Source organism: Oncorhynchus nerka, linkage group LG27, assembly GCF_034236695.1.
Source record: "Oncorhynchus nerka isolate Pitt River linkage group LG27, Oner_Uvic_2.0, whole genome shotgun sequence".
Taxonomy (NCBI): domain Eukaryota; kingdom Metazoa; phylum Chordata; class Actinopteri; order Salmoniformes; family Salmonidae; genus Oncorhynchus; species Oncorhynchus nerka.
In genome coordinates, this window is record NC_088422.1 from 29,901,339 (window position 1) to 29,927,616 (window position 26,278).

The following is a 26,278-nucleotide window of genomic DNA, read 5'->3' on the forward strand; positions in this document are numbered from 1 at the left end:
GTCGAATTGATAGAGGTAGCTGTACAAAAAAATATAATCTCGAATTTGACCTACGACACGGACGGAAGCGGAAGTAGTAACTGAAGCGCCGCTTGTTGTTGGAGCGAGCGTGTTCGCAGAAACGTATGGCTAACGCTTTTACTAACAACAAGTACATCACATATCGCTAAGTGTATATATTGATACAAAGGATTTTCGCTTACCTCAATTTCTTGATCCAAGCACATCAACATTGGCTGTGGAGCTAACGTTAGCCAACCTTAGTATAGCATCTCCATCTTAGCTAGCTGCTCTAGAAACTCGCTAGCTAATGTTCAGCTAGCTAACATTAACTAGTCATCGTTCTTCTAGTGACACTGTAAATTGTAACTTTTGAACCACAACAGTGCTTAAACTTTAATTCAAGCAATCATGGCGGATGTTACTGCACGTAGCTTGCAGTACGAGTACAAAGCGGTAAGTATGAAATTGAACTAAGCTAACGTTAGCTAACTAACGTCACTTTGAGATGTTTTCACTCATGCTGTATTGTTTTCTTGCGCCTAAGTAGTTTGCAGTAGCTCGGTAGTTATCTAACGTGTTACCGGTATGCTAATGTATCTGGACAAAGTATTGTAATTTCTACTGGTTACTAACTAGGTAGTTAGCGAGAAGTTCGCCAGCTAACGTTAGTCTGTTAGCTAGCCAGTTTGTCCAATGTTGGCAAACGAATTTCTCAATAAGTGTGTTGTTTTTGTGCTTCAGTAAGTGTATAACTAGCCAGCATGGTGAAGGCAAGTTTACATAGCTTTACCCTTCCTCTTAACTTTGTCTATTGTCCAATACTAGAACTCCAACTTGGTCTTGCAAGCAGACCGTTCGCTCATTGACCGCACAAGGCGTGATGAGCCCACAGGAGAGGTGCTGTCCCTGGTGGGGAAGTTGGTGGGAACCAAGATGGGTGACAAGTCCCAGAGGACCAAACCTTCAATGCTGGAGGAGAGACGAGCAAAGTAAGTACAAGTGCCTCTTCAAGTATTTTTCTGGTGCATGTCTGAAACACTTCTTGACTGACTAACCCATGTATGACTACACCTTTGTCTTTTGAACTGCAGGAGGAGGAAGAGAGATGAGGACAGGCACGACATGAACAAGATGAAGGGCTTCACCCTCCTGTCAGAGGGCATTGATGAGATGGTGGGCATCGTGTACAAGCCTAAGACCAAGGAAACCAGGGAGACCTATGAGGTCCTTCTCAGCTTCATCCAGGCTGCGCTTGGAGATCAGGTCAGAGAAACAGCTGTTAAGACTCTTGTGCAATTATGTGTCTGTCTCAAGGGGTCATTGGTTTGAAAAGAATGAAGAACACTATGCAGGCCATATATAAGGGTGGAATGAACAATGTTCTAATCAAATCGATGACTTGAATATGCCTGTGCTGTATTTCTGTATCTCTGCAGCCGAGAGATATCCTGTGTGGAGCGGCTGACGAGGTGCTGGCTGTGCTGAAGAATGACAAGATGAGGGACAAGGAGAGACGGCGTGAAGTGGAGCAGTTACTAGGGCCTGCAGATGACACACGCTACCACGTGTTGGTCAACCTGGGCAAGAAGATCAGTGACTACGGTGGTGACAAAGAGCTCCAGAACATGGGTAAGGAAACGAACACAATGATGAAGGAATGTTTACATTATATTCACTCAACTGGATCATGCATTCATTTTTGGCTTCTATTATGCACTAAAATGAACCAATGTTTCAACACACAGATGACAACATTGACGAAACATACGGAGTGAATGTCCAGTTTGAATCTGATGAGGAGGAGGGTGATGAGGACCAGTTTGGTGAGGTGCGAGATGACGGCTCAGATGAAGAGAGTGAAGGAGAGGAAGCAGACTTGGGCTGCACTCTGACAGCCAACGTAAGACCCCTCATTCACATAACACACACGTCTGTGTTTATACTAAACTACAATGTCTCTTTTAACCTTTGCACTAATTAAACATGTATCCTGTAGCTTGGTGTGACAGGTGATGTGATGACAGCCAAGAAGAAGGAGCTGCACCCTCGTGACATCGATGCCTTCTGGCTCCAACGTCAGCTCAGCCGTTTCTATGACGATGCCATAATCTCTCAGAAGAAAGCAGATGAGGTTCTGGAGATCCTCAAGGTTTGTGTGTCTTATCTGTTTCAGTATCTCTGCCTTTGTCTATGTGGTTGCCTTGGTCTCTGACTGACTTCCTGTCTCTGTATTCCACAGACGGCCAGTGATGACCGAGAATGTGAGAACCAGCTGGTCTTACTGTTGGGATTCAACACCTTTGACTTCATCAAAATCCTTCGTCAGCATCGTCGCATGAGTGAGTACCTATCATTTCCACAACTAATGTACATTGAGTTAACATTTAGATGGGGACTATAACAGCATGCATTGCCAAAATTGAGAGGTCACTCGTAATCCATTTCTCTGCTCCCTCACAGTCCAGTACTGTACCATGTTGGCAAGTGCTCAGAGCGAAGCAGAGAAGGAGAAGATCATAGGAAAGATGGAGACAGATCCAGACTTGTCCAAAGTTCTTTATCAGCTGCAGGAGACTGAGAAGGAGGATATTATTAGGGTAAGAAACCATCTTAATTGTTGTATTAATCACTGGATAAATGATTGTTTCTACACTGTGTACTGTAGATGTATTGAAACAGACTGAAATGCATAGAAGGATAAATGATCACCTAAGCATTTAATGTTGGTTCCCTTGGTCTCAACAACGTCTGGTATTCATGTCTTCAGGAAGAGCGATCTCGCAGGGAGAGAGTAAGGAAGTCTCGTGTGGACAATGACTTGGAGTCTATGGACATCGACCATGGAGAGGTGAGGAGGACCATGAATAATGCACACATGACTGTAGCCTGTCTATAGCCACTGTAATCCACAGCCGATTTTCACATAAACTATAAACATTACACACATGTAGCAATGATATACATTCAATATGAATACATTGATGCTAAATAAATCCTAACTTCAACCATTTATTCCCCCCTCTCAGTCCATGACCCCTAAACAGTTGCTGGACCTGGAGGACCTGGCCTTCACCCAGGGAAGCCACTTCATGGCCAACAAGAGGTGCCAGCTGCCCGATGGCTCCTTTCGCAAGCAGCGCAAAGGCTACGAGGAGGTGCACGTCCCTGCACTCAAACCCAAGCCCTTCGCTGACGATGAGGTGTGTGTGTGCGCCTATGTATCTTTTTGATGTAGTCAGTACTGACGCTTCTAGCAAGTGAATGGTCTTATTTTCAAGAACCTTCCCCCAAGCCTCAATTGATCATCTGTATTAATAGGTGCTGGTGACCATTGAGAAGCTGCCCAAGTATGCCCAGGCAGGTTTCGAAGGGTTCAAAACCCTGAACCGCATTCAGAGCAAGCTGTTCAAGACTGCTATGGAGACCGATGAGAACCTGCTGGTGTGTGCTCCTACGGTTAGTAAATAAACCACGGTCAACTATAATACACTGCTCTCTGCTCAGCACTCAGTCATGTAGCATATGTTCAACAGTGCCGCTGTTGTTTTATAACTTATCCCAATGTATTTTCTTCCTCTGTCTATTCCACTGGGGGCCTCCAGGGAGCAGGTAAGACCAACGTGGCCCTCATGGCTATGCTAAGAGAGATCGGCAAGCACATCAACCTGGACGGAACCATCAACTTGGACGACTTCAAGATCATCTATGTGGCTCCTATGCGCTCGCTGGTACAGGAGATGGTGGGAAGCTTTAGTAAGGTGAGACTTGTTATTTTTATGGGGTCAGAACTGTGTTATATGCTGTCATGCACTTGAATTGCCAGGAGAGCTATGTTTGAATTCTGTGATTGTGTTTTGCATGTCTCCCTCCCTCTCAGCGTCTGGCCAGTTATGGCATCACGGTGTCTGAGCTGACAGGAGACCACCAGCTGTGTAAAGAGGAGATCAATGCCACCCAGGTCATTGTCTGCACCCCAGAGAAATGGGACATCATCACACGTAAAGGAGGCGAGCGCACCTACACCCAGCTAGTGCGCCTCATCATCATTGTAAGTACAGACACTCTCTCAAACTTAAATGGTTATGGACTTTATGCAAGACCCTTTAATCAAACATCCCATTACTATTTCCCAAGCATTTAAGTTATTTGACATTACTTTTTAAAACTGTAGTTATAAGCTCATTGGGTGTAAGAGCTGTATGTAACTGAGTGTGTCTGGTGGTCAGGATGAGATCCATCTGCTGCATGATGACCGTGGGCCAGTCCTGGAGTCTCTGGTGGCCAGGACCATCCGCAACGTGGAGCTGACCCAGGAGGACGTGCGTCTGCTGGGTCTCAGTGCCACCCTGCCCAACTACGAGGACGTGGCCACCTGCCTGCGGGTAGACCCCGCCAAGGGACTCTTCTACTTTGACAACAGGTCAGCCAGGGCTCAGGAAGGAGGGTCAATCTCTCCACGCGCTCTCATTTATCATCCTACTATAGATGAACAGGTTTTGTGAGAAGTTGGATTGGAAGCACAAATTTGACTGATAGTCTTTTCTGTCTTCCAGTTTCCGTCCAGTGCCCCTGGAACAGACATATGTGGGCATCACTGAGAAGAAGGCTATCAAGCGCTTCCAGATCATGAATGAAATTGTCTATGAGAAGATCATGGAGCATGCTGGGAAGAACCAGGTGAGGCCTGCTCAGCCTAGTGTTCTTCAACCATCATCTGACTCTGCAAAACATGAGATCTGGAAAATCCTAATGTCTATCAGATGAGAAATATCAACAGACAGAACGTTCCACACAATCTGGTATTCCTGTGCTAACTTGTGTTTGTCAGGTGCTGGTGTTTGTCCACTCCAGGAAGGAGACGGGGAAGACGGCCCGGGCTATCAGGGACATGTGTCTGGAGAAAGACACCCTGGGTCTGTTCCTGAGGGAGGGGTCAGCCTCAACTGAGGTCCTCAGGACTGAGGCAGAGCAGTGCAAGGTGAGTTCATCTGACCTGGGGACTAATTTTAGCTAACAAAGCCTGTAGAATCTCTCCATGTCCAGAATTCTACACACATCTGTCCCCAAATCTGTGAGTAAAAAAACAAATCTTACAATAATCTGATTATTTAAGATGCAATATGTCACTTTTTGGGTGACCAAATTCACATAGAATTGTGAGTTATAGATCTGTCATTCTCATTGAAAGCAAGTCTAAGCAGCGGTAGATCTGGTTTATGTGCGCTATTTCTATGCTTCCCGTTAAGTTTCGTTTTTACATCTTTTGGTTTTGAACACCAGCTTTAAACAGCTGAACATACAATATTTTTGATTATTGAAAATATATTTCACAGCGGTTTAGATTTGTCACAAACTGAAATTAATTGAACTATTATAATTTTAGCAACCAGGAAATGGCGAAGCGATTTCTGCATATTGCACCTTAAAAAAAAGGAACATTACATACATTTTTTCATCCCCCAGAACCTTGAGCTGAAGGACTTGCTGCCCTACGGTTTCGCCATCCATCATGCTGGTATGACCAGAGTGGACCGTACCTTGGTGGAAGATCTCTTTGCTGATCGCCACATCCAGGTTAGTCTCTACTAACCTCTTTCCTTTAATACAATCAGAGCTGTTGTTACAATGTCACTGGACCTGTCTCACTGAAAGGGCTCTGTCTGTTTCAGGTGCTGGTGTCCACAGCCACATTGGCCTGGGGTGTGAATCTGCCTGCACATACTGTCATCATCAAAGGCACCCAGGTGTACAGCCCAGAAAAAGGCAGATGGACAGAGCTGGGAGCCCTGGACATTCTACAGGTTAGTCTGCACTGGCTGGATTAGACTAGGGAGGTACATTCATTTGAGCTAAATAATGCTCAAACTCTGTTAGCTTTGTTAGCTTTGTGAGTTTGAATGACACCTGTGTTCTGTACTGTGTTCAGATGCTTGGTCGAGCTGGGCGTCCTCAGTACGACACCAAGGGAGAGGGCATTCTGATCACATCCCATGGGGAGCTGCAGTACTACCTATCTCTGCTCAACCAGCAGCTGCCCATCGAGAGCCAGATGGTGTCCAAGCTGCCAGACATGCTCAACGCTGAGATAGTACTGGGCAACGTGCAGAATGCTAAGGTGAGCGCAAACTGGATTTACAACACCTCACACAACTCACCACTAATAACAATACAGACATGCTGTGGTTTGCTACTGAAACTACCTGTGGAGAGACTGGTCAACTAGAACCATTAGTGCTAACATTCAAACCCTTGCTGCTGTAGTGGTCTCACTCCTCCCTGGTTGTCTCCTCATCAGGACGCAGTGAACTGGCTGGGCTACACCTACCTGTACGTGCGCATGCTCCGTAACCCCACCCTGTACGGAGTCTCCCATGACGACCGCAGCTCGGACCCCCTGCTGGAGCGCCGCAGGATGGACCTGGTCCACACTGCAGCCAATGTGCTGGACAAGAACAGCCTGGTCAAGTACGACAAGCGGACCGGCGCTTTCCAGGTACACACTGCTCTACACATGCACTCTGTCCAGTGGGATCAATGCAATGACACTGACCTATTGAGGCCTCTTCAAGATTCTAAGATGGTGAAAACAAAGATTATGCTATTGATATTCATAATAGATTACTTTTCTCGTCCTTTCCTGAAGGTGACGGATCTGGGTCGCATCGCCAGCCACTTCTACATCACCCATGACTCCATCCAGACGTACAACCAGCTGCTGAAGCCCACCCTCAGTGAAATCGAGCTTTTCCGTGTCTTCTCCCTCTCCTCTGAGTTCAGGAACATCACTGTCAGAGAGGTATGCAGCACTGTAGAATAGGGATGGGCACGGTTATTCAAATATCCAAATGGACGTTACTATTCGCTAACTTGGGAGGGTATTAACATTTGAGAGAATAAATATCGGCCTACTTTAACAATAAAAAGGCTTTGACTAAAATGAAATACGATTATCTATGTGACATTGTTACATAGCCTAAAAGGATAAACCATTACATATTTTTTTAATGTTTAATGACAGTTTGTATGAGTGCGCCACATAAAAAAGATTCACCAGCAGCCTACACTGGTTTCACACGTGTAGCTTGTTATTGTCGGTCAATCAAAGCGCTGCTGCAGTCAGAGGCTCCATGTGTAACAAGTGAAGAGGGAGATCTAATCAATACAAAATGGAATTACAATTACAGAATTAAGTTGGCTAAATGAGAAGGAGTAGGCTAACAAAAATCAACCAAGAGGTAGGCTGTTGTTTCTTATGAATGGAGTTGTTGTAGACAAGGACAGGAAGCACATGCAAAAAATACTCAATTAGTTAGCTGTGCTAAGTTAGCTAGATAGATATCGGCAGCAACACGTTTTTCTATCATACCATCTGGTAGTGCCTGTCTTGGCTGCATCGAATCGTTGTAAAGAAGCTAGCTAGCTACAGTAGACAGTTAAGTTAGCCAGGTAGTTAGCTAGAGTATTTAACTGGCCTGTAGCTAGCTAGCTTCTTTACAACGATTCGATGCAGCCAAGACGGGCACTACCAGATGGTAAGATAGATAACCTATGGCAGCAACAAGTTTGGCTACTTTCTCTCTCTCCCACACACACCCTTCTGCTGAAACAAGCAGAGGGCAGCACACCGGCTGTCTCCATTGAAGTTTGAAAAGTTTTTAGATTTTTAAAATTAAAACATGTATTTCGACTATCTGAATAGCCAGGAAAAAAAGGTGAAATCATTTAAAATGCCCATCCCTACTCTGGAATACTATATTTAATTACCAAATCAAATGTATTTATAAAGCCCTTCCTACATCAGCTGATATCTCAAAGTGCAGTACAGAAACCCAGCCTAAAACCCCAAACAGCAAGCAATGGGGCGGCAGGAGCGTTGGACTAGAAAGTTTGCAAGTTCGAATCCCCGAGCTGATAAGGTACAAATCTGTCGTTCTGCCCCTGAACAGGCAGTTAACCCACTGTTCCTAGGCCGTCATTGAAAATAAGAATTTGTTCTTAACTGACCTGCCTAGTTAAATAAAGGTAAAATCAAATTTTAAAAAAGGAAGCACGGTGGCTAGGAAAAACTCCTTAGAAAGGCCAAAACCTAGGAAGAAACCTAGAGAGGAACCAGGCTATGAGGGGTGGCCAGTCCTCTTCTGGCTGTGCCGGGTGGAGATTATAGCAGAACATGGGCAAGATGTTCAAATGTTCATAAATAATAATAATCACAGTAGTTGTCGAGGGTGCAGCAAGTCAGCACCTCAGGAGTAAATGTCAGTTGGTTTTTCATAGCCGACCATTAGGAGTATCTCTACCGCTCCTGCTGTCTCTAGAGAGTTGAAAACAGCAGGTCTGGGACAGGTAGCACGTCCAGTGAACAGGTCAGGGTTCCATAGCCGCAGGCAGAACAGAAGGCCAGAAATGTTACTGAATGCTTTTGGCCCAGGTCCACACCAGACACTGTACAGTAAAATGCTACAGATACATGAATGCTCACGTGGGATCTTATTTCAGGAAGAGAAGCTAGAACTGCAAAAGCTGCTGGAGAGAGTTCCCATTCCAGTGAAGGAGAGCATTGAAGAGCCCAGCGCCAAGGTATACTACTACTACTACTACACGTGTCAATGTTGACACTGTACACTGATCAATGATATGGAACACCACTGCAGTATGTATTGCTAGAGCCCTGTTGCTATGAGCCAGTTCTGAGGTGTGTGTTCTTATTACAGATCAACGTGCTGCTCCAGGCTTACATCTCTCAGCTCAAACTGGAGGGCTTTGCTCTGATGGCTGACATGGTCTATGTGACGCAGGTAAGGCTATGTCCATTTGTTTGTTTGATTAGAGAGATGTTTTAAGTATGTTACCAGTATCTGACTGTTAACTATATCCTTCCTCAGAGTGCTGGAAGACTGATGCGAGCCATCTTTGAGATCGTCCTGAGCAGGGGATGGGCCCAGCTCACAGACAAGACCATGAACCTTTGCAAGATGATTGACAAGAGGATGTAAATGAACTATTGCTGTTTATTCCTAGTTTTCACTGATGAACACCTTAGTCACCAGTCCTAGTGAATTATAGTGGACAAAAATATAAATGCAACAATTTCAACGATTTTACTGAGTTACAGTACATATAAGGAAATCAGTCAATTGAAATTAATTAATTAGGCCCTAATCTATGGATTTCTTATGACTGGGCAGGGGCGCAGCCATGGGTGGGCCTGGGAGGGCCATAGGCCCATCCACTTAGAAGCCAGGCACACCCACTGGGGAGCCAGGCCCAGCCAATCAGAATGACTTTTTCTCCACAGAAGGGTTTTATTACAGACACAAATACTCCTCAGTTTCATCAGCTGTCTAGGTGGCTGGTCTCAGACAATCCCACAGGTGAAGAAACCGAATGTGGAGGTCCTGGGCTGGCGTGGTTACACGTGTGCGGTTGTGAGGCCGGTTAGACGTACTGCCAAATTCTCTAAAACAACATTGGAGGTGGCTTATGGTAGAGAAATTAACATAAAATTCTCTGGTAACAGCTCTGGTGGACATTCCTGTAGTCAGCATGCCAATTGCATTTCCCCTCAAAACTTGAGATATCTGTGGCATTGTGTTGTGATATAACGGCACATTTTAGAGTGGCCTTTTATTGTCCCCAGCACAAGGTGCATCTGTGTACTGATCTAGCTGTTTAATCCGCTTTTTGATATGCCACACCTGTCAGGTGGATTGATTATCTTGGTAAAGGGGAAATGCGCACTAACAGGGATTTAAACACATTTGTGCTCGAAATTTGAGAGAAATAACCTTTTTGTGCGTATGGATAATTTTGGGGATATTTTATTTTAACATGGGACCAACACTTTACATGTTGTGTTTATATTTTTGTTCAGTGTACATGGCGAGGCTAGAATGAAATGTGATGTTCCTCTGGTCTTCTCTGTCTGGATGTTTCCCTCTCCTACACAGGTGGCAGTCCATGTCTCCTCTGCGTCAGTTCAGGAAGCTCCCAGAGGAAGTCATCAAGAAGATTGAAAAGAAGAACTTCCCCTTCGAGCGCCTCTATGACCTCAACCACAATGAGATTGGTGAGTCTGCTCCGCATTGCACCCCAAATGCCCCACCTTGAACTGGACCCACTAACACTACATGCTCATTGATTCATCCCCGGTTGTTGAAGTTGTCATTGAAAGGGTTTCTGTCCCTCAGGTGAATTGATTCGCATGCCCAAGATGGGGAAGACCATCCATAAGTATGTGCACCAGTTCCCCAAACTGGACCTTGCTGTTCACCTGCAGCCCATCACCCGCTCCACACTGAAGGTGGAGCTCACCATCACACCAGACTTCCAGTGGGATGACAAGGTCAGTGGATCTGTATACTACCCTCAGGCTGTTAGTTGAAAGCTGGCTCAGATTAAATTAGGTTTTTCTTACTGTAACACACCCACACATTCATACACACCCTCTCTGTGGCCCATACAGGTGCATGGCTCGTCAGAGGCCTTCTGGATCCTAGTGGAGGATGTAGACAGTGAGGTCATCCTACACCACGAGTACTTCCTGCTTAAGGCCAAGTACGCCCAGGACGAGCACCTGGTCACCTTCTTCGTGCCCGTGTTCGAGCCCCTGCCCCCACAGTACTTCATCCGCGTGGCCTCGGACCGCTGGCTGTGTAAGTGCGACACTCCTCTGGCTAGCTCTTATTAGTAACTTAGTCGATTCAAACTGTGTAAGCAAATCTAAAGTTTTGGAGGATGTCAATTGAAAATATTTCTCTCTCTCTGCACATATTTCTCTCTCAGCCTGTGAGACCCAGCTGCCGGTGTCTTTCCGCCACCTGATCCTGCCAGAGAAGTACCCCCCTCCCACTGAGCTGCTGGACTTGCAGCCCCTGCCTGTGACTGCCCTGCGTAATGCCGCCTTCGAGACCCTCTACCAGAACAAGTTTCCCTTCTTCAACCCCATCCAGACACAGGGTAAGACACACTCTGAGACTCTGAAGTGTCACCATTTGGGCTAACAGTTTCTCACTGCACCCATCTGACCTCGAAGACCAATGTGGCCCATTCAATGACTTCGATCAGGCCCATGCCTCTATACCTTTGGCGCTTACATTGTGAGTAAAATAACATGTGTTATTCTCTGTGTTTGTCCAGTGTTCAACGCTGTGTACAACAGTGATGACAACGTGTTTGTGGGAGCCCCCACCGGCAGTGGGAAGACCATCTGTGCTGAGTTTGCCATCCTTAGGATGCTGCTGCACAACGCAGAGGGACGTTGTGTCTACATCACACCCATGGAGGCCCTGGCTGAACAGGTACAGGGATATCAAGATGGAGTGTTTTCAACTTTAACATAATGTTGTTTTTGTCTGACTTCTGATTATTCGCACTTATATTACCTATTCCTTCCACCCCATTTAACGTCACTCGTGTGTGTCCAGGTGTTTGTTGACTGGCACCAGAAGTTCCAGGATGCTCTGAATAAGAAGGTGGTGTTGCTGACAGGAGAGACTAGCACTGACCTGAAGCTCCTGGGGAAGGGTGACATCATTGTCAGCACCCCGGACAAATGGGACATCCTGTCGCGCCGCTGGAAGCAGAGGAAGAACGTCCAGAACGTCAGCCTCTTCATCGTGGACGAGACTCACCTCATTGGAGGAGAGAACGGGGTAAGGCTATGATCCAAACTGATGAAACCTATGTATCCACATGCCTAGTGCTTTGATAGCAACTACACAATGCTTTTTTGACATGTGAAGTAAAATATATTGATATTCATACTCACCGTCTTGCTTGAAGCCTGTGTTGGAGGTGATCTGCTCCAGGATGAGGTACATCTCGTCTCAGATTGAGCGTCCCATCCGCATCGTGGCCCTCAGCTCCTCCCTGTCCAACGCCAAAGACGTGGCCCACTGGCTGGGATGCAGCACCACCGCAACCTTTAACTTCCACCCCAACGTCAGGCCTGTCCCTCTGGAGCTGCACATCCAGGTCTGTACCATGACTGTAATGTCCTCTCAACCAGTTACATCATCAACCTGCCCTTATCCAAATAAAAACCCCATAAGGTTTTGTCCATAAAATATATTATTATCTGGCTGGATAATATCATATCATATCTGCTCAATTTACCTTAATTGTAATGCCTCGCTCAGGGCTTCAATGTGAGTCACACCCAGACTCGCTTGCTGTCCATGGCCAAGCCAGTGTACCACGCCATCATGAAGCACTCCCCCTCTAAACCGGCTGTGGTGTTCGTCCCGTCCCGTCGACAGACCCGCCTCACCGCCATCGACATCCTCACCTTCTGTGCTGCTGATGTGGTCCCTCAGAGGTCAGACCCATAACCTTTACACACTTTGATCTTTCTGAGTGGTGCAAGGAGTTTAAACTCTATGTATACAATGTTGGTAGAAGTTATAACATGAGGTCTCAGAGCAGTAACAGATGTCCCTGTCTCCCTGTAGGTTCCTGCACTGCACTGAGAAGGACCTGGCTCCCTTCCTGGAGAAGGTGACAGACGGCACCCTGAAGGAGACGCTGGCCAATGGGGTGGGCTACCTGCACGAGGGCCTGTCCACTACAGAACGCAGGATCGTGGAGCAGCTCTTCAACTCGGGTACAACTGGCCACTCCCTTAGACCTGCTGATATAGTACATAGTTAGAGAAATTATAGCGGGTGATTGTTAAATGACATACTGTGTCTGGTCCTCTGTCTGCAGGTGCAGTCCAGGTTGTAGTGGCCTCACGCTCCCTCTGCTGGGGCACAAACATATCTGCTCACCTGGTTGTTATCATGGACACCCAGTACTACAATGGCAAAATACATGCGTAAGTAACACTGTTTATGTATTATATATATTTTTGGCTGTTGTAATGACTACATTTCCTAGTCTATATCACTCAGACCCCCCCCCTGCCTCAGTTTAAGTGTGTTAGTGACCATGTCCTCTGTGTCCCCAGCTATGTGGACTACCCTATCTACGATGTGCTCCAGATGGTGGGCAAGGCCAACCGGCCCCTGCAGGACGATGAGGGACGCTGTGTCATCATGTGCCAGGGTTCCAAAAAGGTACGTCAGCAATATCCTCTTTTTCTCTCCATTTTCACTGTCACTTTTTCTTTCACTCCATAATTCTGTCATTTTAGAACCTAATCTATTTTTCTCAAATCTAGGATTTCTTCAAGAAGTTCTTGTATGAGCCCCTGCCGGTGGAATCTCACCTGGACCACTGCATGCACGACCACTTCAATGCTGAGATCGTCACCAAGACGGTGGAGAACAAACAGGACGCAGTGGACTACCTGACCTGGACCTTCCTGTACCGCCGGATGACCCAGAACCCCAACTACTACAACCTGCAAGGTGAGACAGGCACACCTACAGCACTGGCACTGCTCTCTACTGTTGAAATTCTAGACATGTAGTGTTTTTCCATACCTGTAGTGTTTTTGTCTAGGAGTCTTATGTTAATGTGCTGCTCTCCATCTCTCCCTTCCAGGCATGTCTCACCGTCATCTGTCCGACCACCTGTCAGAGCTGGTGGAGAACACCCTGCATGACCTGGAGCAGTCCAAGTGCATCAGCATCGAGGATGAGATGGACGTGGCACCTCTTAACTTGGGCATGATTGCTGCCTACTACTATATCAACTACACCACTATCGGTGAGAACTACCACAACCAACATCCCATTGTCACTAAATATGGCTTTATCAGTCACATCACCTATGCTGTGAACCACCCCATAGACTAAGCAAATGTTAAAATAGAATACATTATACAGTATATAACTTGAGTTACTGATATTTTGTGTTTGTATCAGAGTTGTTCAGTATGTCCCTGAACGCCAAGACCAAGATCCGTGGATTGATTGAGATCATTTCCAATGCTGCTGAGTACAAGAACATCCCCATCAGACACCATGAGGACAACCTGCTCAGACAGGTAAACACACTAATTCACGTCAATAATCATAATATGCATTTTTGCAGACTTACCCCATCCAAATAGCCATGTAGAACTGGAAGTAATGGAAGTGTGAATTCATTGCTCACAAATACTAATCTGGACGCATTCTATGAAATTGTCATTAATCAAGTTGTATATGTTGTGTTTTCAGCTGGCCCAGAAGGTGCCCCACAAACTGAACAACCCCAAGTTCAACGACCCCCATGTGAAGACCAACCTGCTGCTGCAGGCTCACTTGTCCAGGATGCAGTTGAGCGCTGAGCTCCAGTCAGACACAGAGGAGATCCTCAGCAAGGTGAATGAGAAATGAATAGATGCTTTGGTGCAGTCTACACTGTGGTAAATGGACTCTGTAGAGCAGAAAGACCTAGTGTTGAAGAGTTCAGAAAGTAGAGGGTCAGATTTGAAGTGTGCTAGTGTTTTAAAATCTATGTGTATGGTTGTGTGTCCTGTCCAGGCTGTGCGTCTGATCCAGGCCTGTGTAGATGTGCTGTCCAGTAATGGCTGGCTGAGCCCTGCGCTGGCTGCTATGGAGCTAGCTCAGATGGTCACCCAGGCCATGTGGTCTAAGGACTCCTACCTCAAACAGCTGCCGTACTTCACCTCTGAGCACATCAAACGCTGCATGGACAAGGTAACACATCCACTACTGCCTGTTACTCTATTAATTTGTTACACTTCCATTTTCCAGACAAGGGATCATGGCCATCTTGCTTTGATGTGGATCTTGAAACTGATCTCTCGTATTTCTCAAGGGTGTGGAGAGTATCTTTGACATCATGGAGATGGAGGATGAGGATCGTAGTGGGCTGCTGCAGCTCTCAGACACCCAGATAGCTGACGTGGCTCGCTTCTGTAACCGCTACCCTAACATTGAACTGTCCTACGAGGTGGCAGAGAAGGAGAACATCAAGAGGTGATTTAAATGGGGGTGTTAGATGTAGAGGGGAGTAATTGTGGGGAAATAGGTTGACTGAATATAGAGAGATCAGTACCACAGGAAAATGTTTGTTTGCTTCAGAGGTTGTTAATTATAAGGTCTTTGCTACTTACTACGACTGCTCAGTGAATCTATAGACCATTGAGAATGAGAGAAGCAGAGTAAGTGAAGGTGTCTGATCATATCTTTGTGTTTACAGTGGAGGTCCAGTGCTGGTTTTGGTCCAGTTGGAGAGAGAAGAAGAGGTGACTGGGCCCGTTATTGCCCCACTCTTCCCCCAGGTATGGATCATCACCTCCAGTTTGTCAAAACTCCTCTAGTGATTCATTCAAAAAGCACAAACCCAACAATGACCATGTTTAACCTTTGACTGTGTTGTTGTTTCAGAAACGTGAGGAGGGCTGGTGGGTGGTGATTGGAGACCCCAAGTCCAATAGCCTGATCTCCATAAAGAGGCTGACCCTGCAGCAGAAGGCCAAGGTCTGTTTATAACCTTAACTGGACCTTAAAGAGCCAATGCATGCAAGCATCTGTGTATTTTGACAGTTGCCTACATGTAGGCTAGCATGTAATTGATTTAGCGTCTGAAAGCCCGAAAGTAATCTTAAAGGTGTATACCCTGTGTCAGCAATGCTTGGCCTCACTCTCTGTGCCCTTTTCTCCCATTGCAGGTGAAACTGGACTTTGTTGCACCAGTGCTGGGCGTTCACAACTACACACTGTACTTCATGAGTGATGCCTACATGGGCTGTGATCAGGAGTACAAGTTCAGCGTGGATGTGAAGGAGGCAGACAGCGATGGAGACAGTGATTCAGACTAATCAGGCATCAGATGACAAGTCATTTCTCAATTCAAGCTGGGATCAGTAGAGGTTGTTTGTTTTATACTGAACAAAAATATAAATGCAACAATTTTACTGAGTTAGTTCATATGAAGAAATAAATACATTTCTATGGATTTCACGACTGGCAATACAGATACTATCAAAAAATGGGCCTCGGGATCTTGTATTATTGTGCATTCAAATTGCCAATGTTCATTGCCCGTAGCTTATGCCTGCTCATACCATAACCCCATCATGGGGCACTGTTTACATCAGAAAACCACTCGCCCACACAATGTATTATGATCATGCTCTTTAATATGCCACGCCTGTCAGGTAGATGGATTATCTTGGTAAAAGATAAACGTTCACTAACAGGGATGTAAACAAAGCACAAAATGTGTGAAGCTTTTTGTGCATATGGAACATTACTGGGATCTTTTATTTCAGCTCATGAAACATGGGACCAACACTTTACATGTTGCGGTTATCTTTGTTCAGTGTAGATGAGTCACGTTTATGGGCTGTTGTGCTTGGTCATTTTCAGACCTTTTTGTTTAAATGTGCTCCAGTCGAGGATAGTGATGTGTATATAGTACCCAATTAGAGAAGTCTGCTTACATTTTTAGTAAACAATTCATAGTATATCAAAGATTGTCTCACAACTCTGCAATCATGGTTGGGTACTTTCTAAATAATCTGTCAAACTCTGATTACTTTCCCCTTAAATCAGAAGAAAGGATCCATCCATCGTGTGTAATCATAGTGGCCTCTGACTCGCTCAGGTGGAACAAGCTGGCGCCTTTCAAGACTAATTTGAATGTCATTGAACAATCAAAATGTATTTTTTTTCCCCCTGGCAACAACAGATTAGTACAAATAAATTCAGTTACTTCCAACCCTGTTGGCTATTAAGAGTGAAAAGCTTGTTTTGTTTGCTGGTGAAATACCTTTGCTGTCATTGCTTTTCCAATAAAAATTAACCAAACTACTTTGACTGTAAATTAATATAAATCTGAAGACCATCTTTATGAACAATTAATATAAAAGGTGAAAGCGAAGACATTTTCCATCAATGCTTACTAGAAGTGGTTTCTGGAAACATTTATCTAGCATCTGGACATAAGTGTGCTGAATCCCTTGATTAAATAGTTATGACAATGTTCTTTTCTTGATATTACAAAACACCATTAGAATGTGTATATTGTATTGTTAATCAAATACATAATTGACATTTTAGGGCCCACATGCAGTTTTGAACCACAAGTGCACAGGCAGATATCAGTATAATGAAATCAAAACTACTCTAACCTCATTAAAACAGGTTATTGCAAGAGGGATTAATAATAAACATCATACATGACAATTTCAGTGCTGTTGGCACAAGGTAAATTCAGCATTGTTAAACACTGGATCTGGAAGTCCTAACTAGCCCAACATACTGTACATGTTCTCAGACCCCAGACTGGTAGTTCCAGACTGCTATCTCCCCATTGTCACTGCAGGAGACAAGGAGCCCAGCCTCCTTGGGGTGCCAGGCGATACAGTTGACATCCTGGGTGTGGGCCTTGGGTACATGGGCAGACAGGGAGAAAGCAGGCTGGTCTGGGTCAGCCGTCTCATCCTCCTTAAACACACGTACTCCGTCATCACCACATGCAGTCGCCAGGGCACCCGTCAGTGGACACCTGAGAACAACCAAAGAGTACTGACTTGGTGAATCTGGCTACATTTTAAAATATGTAAATCGGTTCAAATATAACCTACCTTCCAAAAGTTTGGGGCCACTTAGAAATATCCTTGTTTTCCATGAAAACATACATGAGTTGCAAAAAGAATAGGAAATGTTGACAAGGTTATAAATAATAGTGTCCTTCAAACTTTGCTTTCGTTCAAAGAATCCTCCATTTGCAGCAATTACAGCCCTGCAGATCTTCAGCATTCTAGTTGTCAATTTTTGAGGTAATCTGAGGAAATTTCACCCCATGCTTCCTGAAGCACCTCCCACAAGTTGGACTGGCTTGATGGGCACTTCTTACGTACCATTCGGTCAAGCTGATCCCACAGCAGCTCAATAGGGTTTAGATCCAGTGACTGCTGGCCAATCCATTAGACAGAACCTGACTGCTTCTTCCCTAAATAGTTCTTGCATAGTTTGGAGCTGTGCTTTGGGTCATTGTCCTGTTGTAGGAGGAAATTGGCTCCAATTAAGCAGCGTCCACAGGGTATGGCAAGGCGTTGCAAAATGGAGTGATAGCCTTCCTTCTTCAAGATCCATTTTACCCTGTACAAATCTCCCACTTTTACCACCCCCAAAGCACTCCCAGACCATCACATTGCCTCCACCATGCTTGACAGCGTCAAGTTCTGCATCTCACGAATGTTCTTTGTGATTCGAACACCTCAAACCTAGATTAGTCTGTCCATAACACTTTTTTCCAATCTTCCTCTGTCCAGTGTCTGTTCTTTTGCCCATCTTAATTCTTTCTTTTTATTGGCCAGTCTGAGATATGGCTTTTTCTTTGCAACTGCCTAGAAGGCCAGCATCCCGGAGTCGCATCTTCACTGTTTACGTTGAGACTGGTGTTTTGTGGGTACTATTTAATGAAGCTGCCAGTTGAGGACTTGTGAGGCATCTATTTCTCAAACTAGACACTATAATGTACTTGTCCTCTTGCTCAGATGTACACCAGGGCCTTCCACACTTTCTATTCTTGTTTGGGCCAGTTTGCACTCTTCTGTGAAGGGAGCAGTACACAACGTTGTACGAGATCTTCAGTTTCTTGGCATTTTCTTTGCAATTTCTCACATAGAATAGCCTTCATTTCTCAGAACAAGAATAGACTGACGAGTTTCAGAAGAAAGTGCTTTGTTTCTGGCCATTTTGAGCCTGTAATCGAACCCACAAATGCTGATGCTCCAGATACTCAACTAGTCTAAAGAAGGCCAGTTTTATTTCTTCTTTAAATCAGGACAACAGTTTTCAGCTGTGCTAACATATTTGAAATAGGAATTTCTAATGATCGATTAGCTATTTAAAACGATAAACTTGGATTAGCTATCAAAATGTGTCATTGGAACACAGGAGTGATGGTTGCTGATAACGGGCCTATGTAGATATTTTTTTTTTTTTTAAATAGGAAGTTTTAAATCTGCAGTGTCCAGCTACAAATAGTCATTTACAACATTAACAATGTCTACACTGTATTTCTGATCAATTTGATGTTATTTGAATGGCCACATTTTTTTGCTTTTCTTTCAAAAACAAACATTTCTAAGTGACCCCAAACTTTTGAAACGTTAGTATATATTTCTATAAAGAGGACTCTCACCATGCAATATCATACACTGTCCGTCCATGAAACCCTGAAAGGGTACAAACACATTTCCAAGCCGCGTCAGTGCCTTCTGTTAAAAAAAAAAAAAAAGTTGTTTTTCCTGACCTTCCTTTTCACCACACCATCTATGGAGCATTGTGTGTATCTTTCTCACCCTGCCCACCTTCTGGCTGACATTCTTTCCAGATCTTCACAGTACAGTCAGCACTGCAGGAGGCCAGTCGCTGGCCACTTGGGTCAAAGGTCAAACCCCAGACAGTGGAGGTGTGTCCTTCCAGGGTCGCCCTGCACTCCCAGTCATCATCCTCTTCTTTATAGACACACACATTGTTGTCGTAGCTACATGAGGCGAGGAGCTGCGCAGAGAACATCACTTAGCTTTAGTGGGGGGAGCCAGTGAATGCAGAGTACAGAATACTGAAACGATTAGTCCAGAGAAGCCTTGCAATACCAATGGGGTATCACGAGATTATATAACATTGCTATTAGTACAAGGAGTGAAACAGCATATGAAATAGGCAGTACCTCCTGTGTTGGGTGCCAGACAACATGCTTGACATCCTGTGTATGAGAGTTTACCACACTCACACACTCATACTCATTCTCCTCATCCACTGAGAAGGAAAGAGATTGTGAGAGACTATTCAAAACTACATACAGAGAAACAGTTGAATGTTAATACTTGTTTCTCGTGATAGAAATACAAAACACATTTTATTCCTATATTGATGCAGCACTAACCTTCCCAGATCCAGACACTCTTGTCTCTACTACATGTGGCCAGCAAGTTACCGGATGGGGCCCAGGCCACACATTTGACCTCATTCTCATGTCCTTCCAACACAGTCAAGCACTGAAAGAAACAGAGAGTGTGATGCTCTCAACTAGGGCCATATCTTACCATCATCAACATAAATGCATATACAGTAGTAAGTTGTTCACAGTGACCAGTCCACTCACCTCAAAATCATCATTCTTCTTTTTCCAGATGCAGGTTGTGGCATCAAAGCTGGCTGAGGCCAGGTAGTTCCCACATGGGGACCATGCCACCTTTCTGACAGTTCTCTGGTGTCCATCCTGGAGCAAGGTCTTGCATTCCCAAGAGTCACCTACACAGATAATCAAATGGGGGTCATTTTTTCCAGTAGTATGCTACTGCAACCTGCAATTTGTGGCGGTCTGGCATGTGGGCATTCCTGCATCCCCCCAAGCATCCCATTGGTTCCTGCATGAAACACAGGCAACACCGTGTGCCAACTACACTGAACAATATAAACGCAACGTAAAAAGTGTTGGTCCCATGCTTCATGAGCTGAAATAAAAGATCCCAGAAATGTTCCATAAGCGCAAAAAGTATTTCTCTCAAATTTTGTGCACAAATGTTTACATCCCTGTTAATGATTATTTCTCCTCTGCCAATATATTCCATACACCTGACAGGTGTGGCATATCAAGAAGCTGTATAAACATCATGATCATTACACAGGTGCATCTTGTGCTGGGCACAAAAACAGGTCACTCTAAAATGTGCAGTTTTGTCACACAACACAATGCCACAGATGTCTCAAGTTTTGAGAGAGCATGCAATTGGCATGCTGACAGCATGAATGTCCACCAGAACGTTTCCAGAGAATGTAATGTTCATGTATCTACCATAAGCCGCCTCCGTCATTTTAGAGAATTTGGCAGTACGACCAACACTTGCAAACCAAGTGTAGCCACGTAGGCCCAGGACCTCCACATACAGCTTCTTCACCCAGCTTCCCTGAGAAACTGTGTCAGTGAAGCTCATCTGCACGCTCGTCGTCCCCATCATGGTCTTGACCTGACTGCAGTTCGGCATCATAAGCGACTTCAGTGGGCAAATGCTCATTTTTAAATGGCCACTGGCACGCTGGAGAAGTGTGCTTTTCACGGATAAATCCCGGTTTCAACTGTACCGGGCAGATGACGTATAGCATCATGTGGGCGAGCGGTTTGCTGATGTCAATGTTGTTAACAGAGTGCCCCTTGGTGGCAGTGGGGTTATGGTATGGGAAGGTAAAGCTACGTACAACAAACACAATTGCATTTTATCGATGGCAATTTGAATACACAAAGATACCGTGATGAAATTGTGAGGCCTATTGTCGTGCCATTCATCCGCCACCACCACCTCATGTTTTAACATAATAATGCACGGCTCCATGTCGCAAGGATCTGTACACAATTTCTGGAAGCTGAAAATGTCCCAGTTCTTCCATGGCCTGCATACTCACCAGACATGTCATCCATTGAGCATGTTTGGGATGCTCTGGTTCGACAGCATGTTCCAGTTCCCACTAATATCCAGCAACTCCGCACAGTCATTGAAGAGGAGTGGGACAACATTCCACAGGCCACTAAAAGCCTGATCAACTCTATGTGAAGGTGATGTGTAGCGCTACATGAGACAAATGGTGCTCATACAAGATACTGACTGGTTTTCTGATCCATGCCCTTGTCTTTTTTTTAGGGTATCTGTATTCCCGGTCATGTGAAATCCATAGATTAGGGCCCAGTGAAGTTATTTCAATTGACTCATTTCTTTATATGAACTGTAACTCTGTAAAATATTTGAAATTGTTGCATGTTGCATTTATATTTTTGTTCAGTGTAGTTTGCGACAGTGTGCACAGCAAGCTACGCCTAACAAAATTATAAAGGCAACATCAAATCAAAATCAAAATGTATTTGTCATATACACATGGTTAGCAGATGTTAATGCGAGTGTAGCGAAATGCTTGTGCTTCTAGTTCTGACAATGCAGTAATATCCAACGAGTAATCTAGCCTAACAATTTCACAACAATTACCTTATACACACACACACAAGTGTAAAGGAATTAATAAGAATATGTACATAAAAATATATATGAATGAGTGATGGTATAGAACGGCATAGGCAAGATGCAGTAGATGGTATAGAGTACAATACGAGTATGAGTAATGTAGGGTATGTAAACATTATATGAAGTGGCATTGTTTAACTTCTTGGTGACAGGGGGGCAGTATTGAGAAGCTTGGATGAATAAGGTGCCCAAAGTAAACTGCCTGCTACTCTGTCCCAGATGCAAATATATGCATTAGTAGTATTGGATAGAAAACACTCTGAAGTTTCTAAAACTGTTTGAACGATGTCTGTGAGTATAACAGAACTCATATGGCAGGCGAAAACCTGAGACAAATCCAACCAGGAAGAGGGAAATCTGACGTTTGACGTTTCATTTAAGTGATTGCCTATCCAATATGCTGTGTCTATGGGGCCAGATTGCACTTCCCAAGGCTTCCAGCAGATGTCAACAGTCTTTAGAAAGTTGTTTAATGCTTCTCTTGTGGAAGGGTGTCGAATAAGAGCGGTTTCAACAAGTGGACTAGGCTGAGGCCAATCAGTTGTTTACTGCGCGGTCACGCCATTCCTTCTTTTTCTTCTATAATGAATACGCTATTGTCCGGTTAGAATATTATTGAAGATTTATTATAAAAAGACCCTAAGGATTGATTGTAAACATCGTTTGACATTTTTCTACAAACTGTAATGGCATTGTGCCTTTGGAATAGTGAACTATACACGGGAACAAAATTTGGACATAAATATGGATGTAATCGAACAAAACAAACATTTATTGTGGAAGAGGGAGTCCTGGGAGTGTATTCCGACGAAGATCAGCAATGGTAAGTGAAGATTTATAATGCTATTTATGACTTTTGTTGACTCCACAATTTGGCGGGTAACTGTATGGCTTGCTTGTGTGGGTCAACGCTGTTCTCAGATTATTGAATATTGTGCTTTTGTAAAGCTGTAAATTGTGCTGTAAAGCTTTTTTGAAATCTGACACAGCGGTTTCATTAAGAACAAGTTTATCTTTAATTCCATGTAAAACATGTATCTTTCATCAAAGTTTATGATGAGTATTTGTTATTTGATGTGGCTCTCTGCAATTTCTCCGGATGTTTTGGAGGGATTTCTAAACATGGCGCCAATGTAAACTGAGGTTTTTGGATATAAATATGAACTCGCTCGAACAAAAAATACATGTATTGTGTAACAATGAGTCCTGGGAGTGTTATCTGATGAAGATTGTCAAAGGTTAGTGATTAATTTGATCTAGATTTCTGCTTTTTGTGACACCTCTGTTTGGTTGGAAAATGGCTGAATGCTAGCGTCCCGAACGATCCCAGAGAGGTTAAAGTGGCTGGTGATACATTTATTACATACATTTTTCCATTATCAAAGTGGCTGGAGTGGAGTCAGTATGTTGGCAGCAGCCACTCAATGTTAGTGATGGCTGTTTAACAGTCTGATGGCCTTGAGTTAGAAGCTGTTTTTCAGTCTCTCGGTCCCTGCTTTGATGCACCTGTACTGACCTCGCCTTCTGGATGATAGCGGGCTGAACAGGCAGTGGCTCGGGTGGTTGTTGTCCTTGATGATCTTTTTGGCCTTCCTGTGACATCGGGTGGTGTAGGTGTCCTGGAAGGCAGGTAGTTTGCCCCCGGTGATGCATTGTGCAGACCTCACTACCCTCTGGAGAGCCTTACGGTTATGGGCGGAGCAGTTGCCGTACCAGGCGGTGATACAGCACGACAGAATGCTATCGATTGTACATCTGTAAAAGTGTTTTTGGTGACAAGCCAAATTTCTTCAGCCTCCTGAGGTTGAAGAGGTGCTGCTGCGCCGCCTTCACCACGCTGTCTGTGTGGATTGGACCATTTCACCGTTTGTCCGGGATGTGTACGCTGAGGAACTTAAAACTTTCTACCCTCTCCACTACTGTCCCGTCGATGTGGATAGGGGGGTGCTCCCTCTGCTGTTTCCTGAAGACCACAATCATCTGCTTTGTTTTGTTGACGTTGGGTGGGAGGTTATTTTTCCTGACACCACACTCCGAGGGCCCTCACCTCCTCCCAGTAGGCCGTCTCGTCGTTGTTGGTAATCAAGCCTACCACTGTAGTGTCGTCTGCAAACTTTATGATTGAGTTGGAGGCGTGCATGGCCACGCAGTCGTGGGTGAACAGGAGGCCTGAGCACGCACCCTTGTGGGGCCCCAGTGTTGAGGATCAGTGGGGTGGAGATGTTGTTACCTACCCTCACCACCTGGGGGGCGGCCCGTCAGGAAGTCCAGGACCCAGTTGCACAGGGTGGGTCGAGCTTGATGACGAGTTTGGAGGTTACTATGGCGTCAAATGCTGAGCTGTAGTCGATGAACAGCATTCTCACATAGGTATTCCTCTTGTCCAGATGGGTTAGGGCAGTGTGCAGTGTGATTGCATTGTCTGTGGACCTATTGGGGCGGTAAGCAAATTGGAGTGGGTCTAGGGTGTCAGGTAGGGTGGAGGTGATATGGTCCTTGACTAGTCTCTCAAAGCACTTCATGATGACGGAAGTGAGTGCTACGGGGCGGTAGTCATTTAGCTCAGTTACCTTCGCTTTCTTGGGAACAGGAACAATGGTGGCCCTCTTGAAGCATGTGGGGACAGCAGACTGGGATAAGGATTGATTGAATATGTCCGTAAACACACCAGCCAGCTGGTCTGCGCATGCTCTGAGGACATGGCTGGGGATGCTGTCTGGGCCTGCAGCCTTGTGAGGGTTGACACGTTTAAATGTTTTGCTCACATCGGCTGCAGTGAAGGAGAGCCCACAGGTTTTGGTAGCGGGCCGTGTCAGTGGCACTGTATTTTCCTCAAAGCGAGCAAAGAAGTTGTTTAGTCTGTCTGGGAGCAAGACACCCTGGTCCGCGACGGGGCTGGTTTTCCTTTTATAGTCCGTGATTGACTGTAGACCCTGCCACATACCTCTAGTGTCTGAGCCGTTGAATATCGACTCTACTTTGTCTCGACACTGACGCTTAGCTTGTTTGATTGCCTTGCGGAGGGAATAGCTGCACTGTTTGTATTCAGTCATGTTTCCGGTCACCTTGCCCTGATTAAAAGCAGTGGTTCGCACTTTCAGTTTTGCGCGAATGCTGCCATCAATCCACGGTTTCTGGTTTGGGAATGTTTTAATAGATGCTGTGGGTACGACATCGCCGATGAACTTGCTAATAAACCCACTCACCGAATCAGCGTATTCGTCAATGTTGTTGTTGACCTGAGTGCGGGAGCTTCCTGTTTTAGTTTCTGTCTATAGGCTGGATGCAACTAAATGGAGTTGTGGTCAGCTTTTCTAAAAGGAGGGCGGGGGAGGACCTTATATGCGTCGCGGAAGTTAGAATAACAATGATCTAGGGTTTTGCCAGCCCTGTTTGCGCAATCGATATAATGATAGAATTTAGGGAGCCTTGTTTTCAAAGACTTTACCGAGTTACAGTTCATATAAGTAATCACTCAATTGAAATAAATGAATAGGGCAGACTGGAGGTTATTGTACTAGCTAGCTTGATAGTTAACTAGCACACAGTGACACTCCCGTCTGCTGTGTACCGGAGTCTTCCTAAGGACTAGATGGCTAAACGAGCAGACTGTCCACTGGCGTACGGCTAGCTAGATAACATTGTCACCACCGATCCTACTTATGGTTTATCAGTGGCTGGCATCCATCATTATTGTGCATTAATGCCACCTACTGTACTGAAGGGCATTGGCTTCCCGCCTGTCCCCAATTTAAAACTAGAATGTAACTTTTTGAGCGACCAGACCAAATTCACATAGAAATATAGATCTTTCATTCTCATTGAAATCAAGTCTAAGAAGCGGTAGATCTGTTAAATGTGCTTAAGTTTCCCGTGCTTAAATTTCACTTTTGGTTTTGTAGACCAACTTCAAACAGTTGAAAATACAATATATGTGGCTTTGGAAAACATTTCACAAAGGTTTAGATGGTACAATGACTGCTTGTTTTATTACAAACTTAAATTAGGTGAACGATCAGAATTGTAGCAACCAGGAAATGGCGGAGCGATTTCTGCAATGTAGTTATTTAAAAAACCAATAGAAATATAAAGAGGTGCCTGCAGATGCAGAAATGCCCACATGCAGGAACGCCCCCTTCCATTTTTTGTTTTCGCGGGCACGTGCTGCTTTAAATGTTAATTTCACAGCGGATTTGTCGTATTTACCTTCCCTTCCCCATATCCGAATGGCTCGGTCACCACCGCATGATGCCAGCAATGTGCCTTTGGGGTTCCATGCCACATACCAACAGCGGGAATCTGGATGCGCATTGAATTTCTGCAGAAGGGCCACAGTGTCGTTCATTGCTA

At 44.9% G+C, this 26,278-nt stretch overlaps 2 protein-coding genes across 4 annotated transcripts; one reads left to right on the top strand and one right to left on the bottom strand.

Moving 5' to 3' along the window:
- Nucleotides 1-77: 77 nt before the first annotated feature.
- LOC115111549 (U5 small nuclear ribonucleoprotein 200 kDa helicase) lies at nucleotides 78-16,712 on the top strand. The gene is made up of 44 exons (XM_029637706.2): nucleotides 78-456; nucleotides 829-992; nucleotides 1,095-1,266; nucleotides 1,440-1,632; nucleotides 1,749-1,903; nucleotides 2,000-2,152; nucleotides 2,243-2,342; nucleotides 2,464-2,600; nucleotides 2,771-2,851; nucleotides 3,030-3,203; nucleotides 3,322-3,459; nucleotides 3,606-3,761; nucleotides 3,881-4,051; nucleotides 4,230-4,423; nucleotides 4,557-4,680; nucleotides 4,832-4,981; nucleotides 5,467-5,577; nucleotides 5,673-5,804; nucleotides 5,930-6,118; nucleotides 6,299-6,496; nucleotides 6,647-6,799; nucleotides 8,500-8,580; nucleotides 8,715-8,798; nucleotides 8,886-8,992; nucleotides 9,951-10,069; nucleotides 10,191-10,345; nucleotides 10,466-10,655; nucleotides 10,786-10,959; nucleotides 11,140-11,300; nucleotides 11,427-11,654; nucleotides 11,785-11,976; nucleotides 12,141-12,319; nucleotides 12,453-12,604; nucleotides 12,709-12,817; nucleotides 12,950-13,058; nucleotides 13,163-13,352; nucleotides 13,489-13,653; nucleotides 13,812-13,933; nucleotides 14,109-14,252; nucleotides 14,415-14,591; nucleotides 14,713-14,873; nucleotides 15,097-15,178; nucleotides 15,285-15,377; nucleotides 15,569-16,712. Exons 1-44 carry the CDS (start codon nucleotides 412-414, stop codon nucleotides 15,716-15,718), a joined length of 6,414 nt encoding a protein of 2,137 aa, XP_029493566.1. The 5' UTR covers nucleotides 78-411; the 3' UTR covers nucleotides 15,719-16,712.
- LOC115111551 (probable cytosolic iron-sulfur protein assembly protein ciao1-B) lies at nucleotides 16,020-26,273 on the bottom strand. Of its 3 annotated transcripts, none has more exons than XM_029637708.2 (7): nucleotides 26,135-26,273; nucleotides 20,020-20,168; nucleotides 19,801-19,912; nucleotides 19,585-19,673; nucleotides 19,223-19,415; nucleotides 19,054-19,129; nucleotides 16,020-17,409 (listed from the first exon to the last, which is right to left on the bottom strand). In XM_029637708.2, the coding sequence occupies exons 1-7, from the start codon at nucleotides 26,271-26,273 to the stop codon at nucleotides 17,175-17,177; spliced, it is 993 nt and encodes a 330-aa protein (XP_029493568.1). In that variant the 3' UTR covers nucleotides 16,020-17,174. The 3 variants fall into 3 exon arrangements, with proteins under 3 accessions (XP_029493568.1, XP_029493567.1, XP_064867604.1); XM_029637707.2 differs by having other exon boundaries at nucleotides 19,214-19,415; XM_065011532.1 differs by lacking the exon at nucleotides 26,135-26,273 and adding an exon at nucleotides 21,318-21,348 and having other exon boundaries at nucleotides 19,214-19,415.
- Nucleotides 26,274-26,278: the final 5 nt, after the last annotated feature.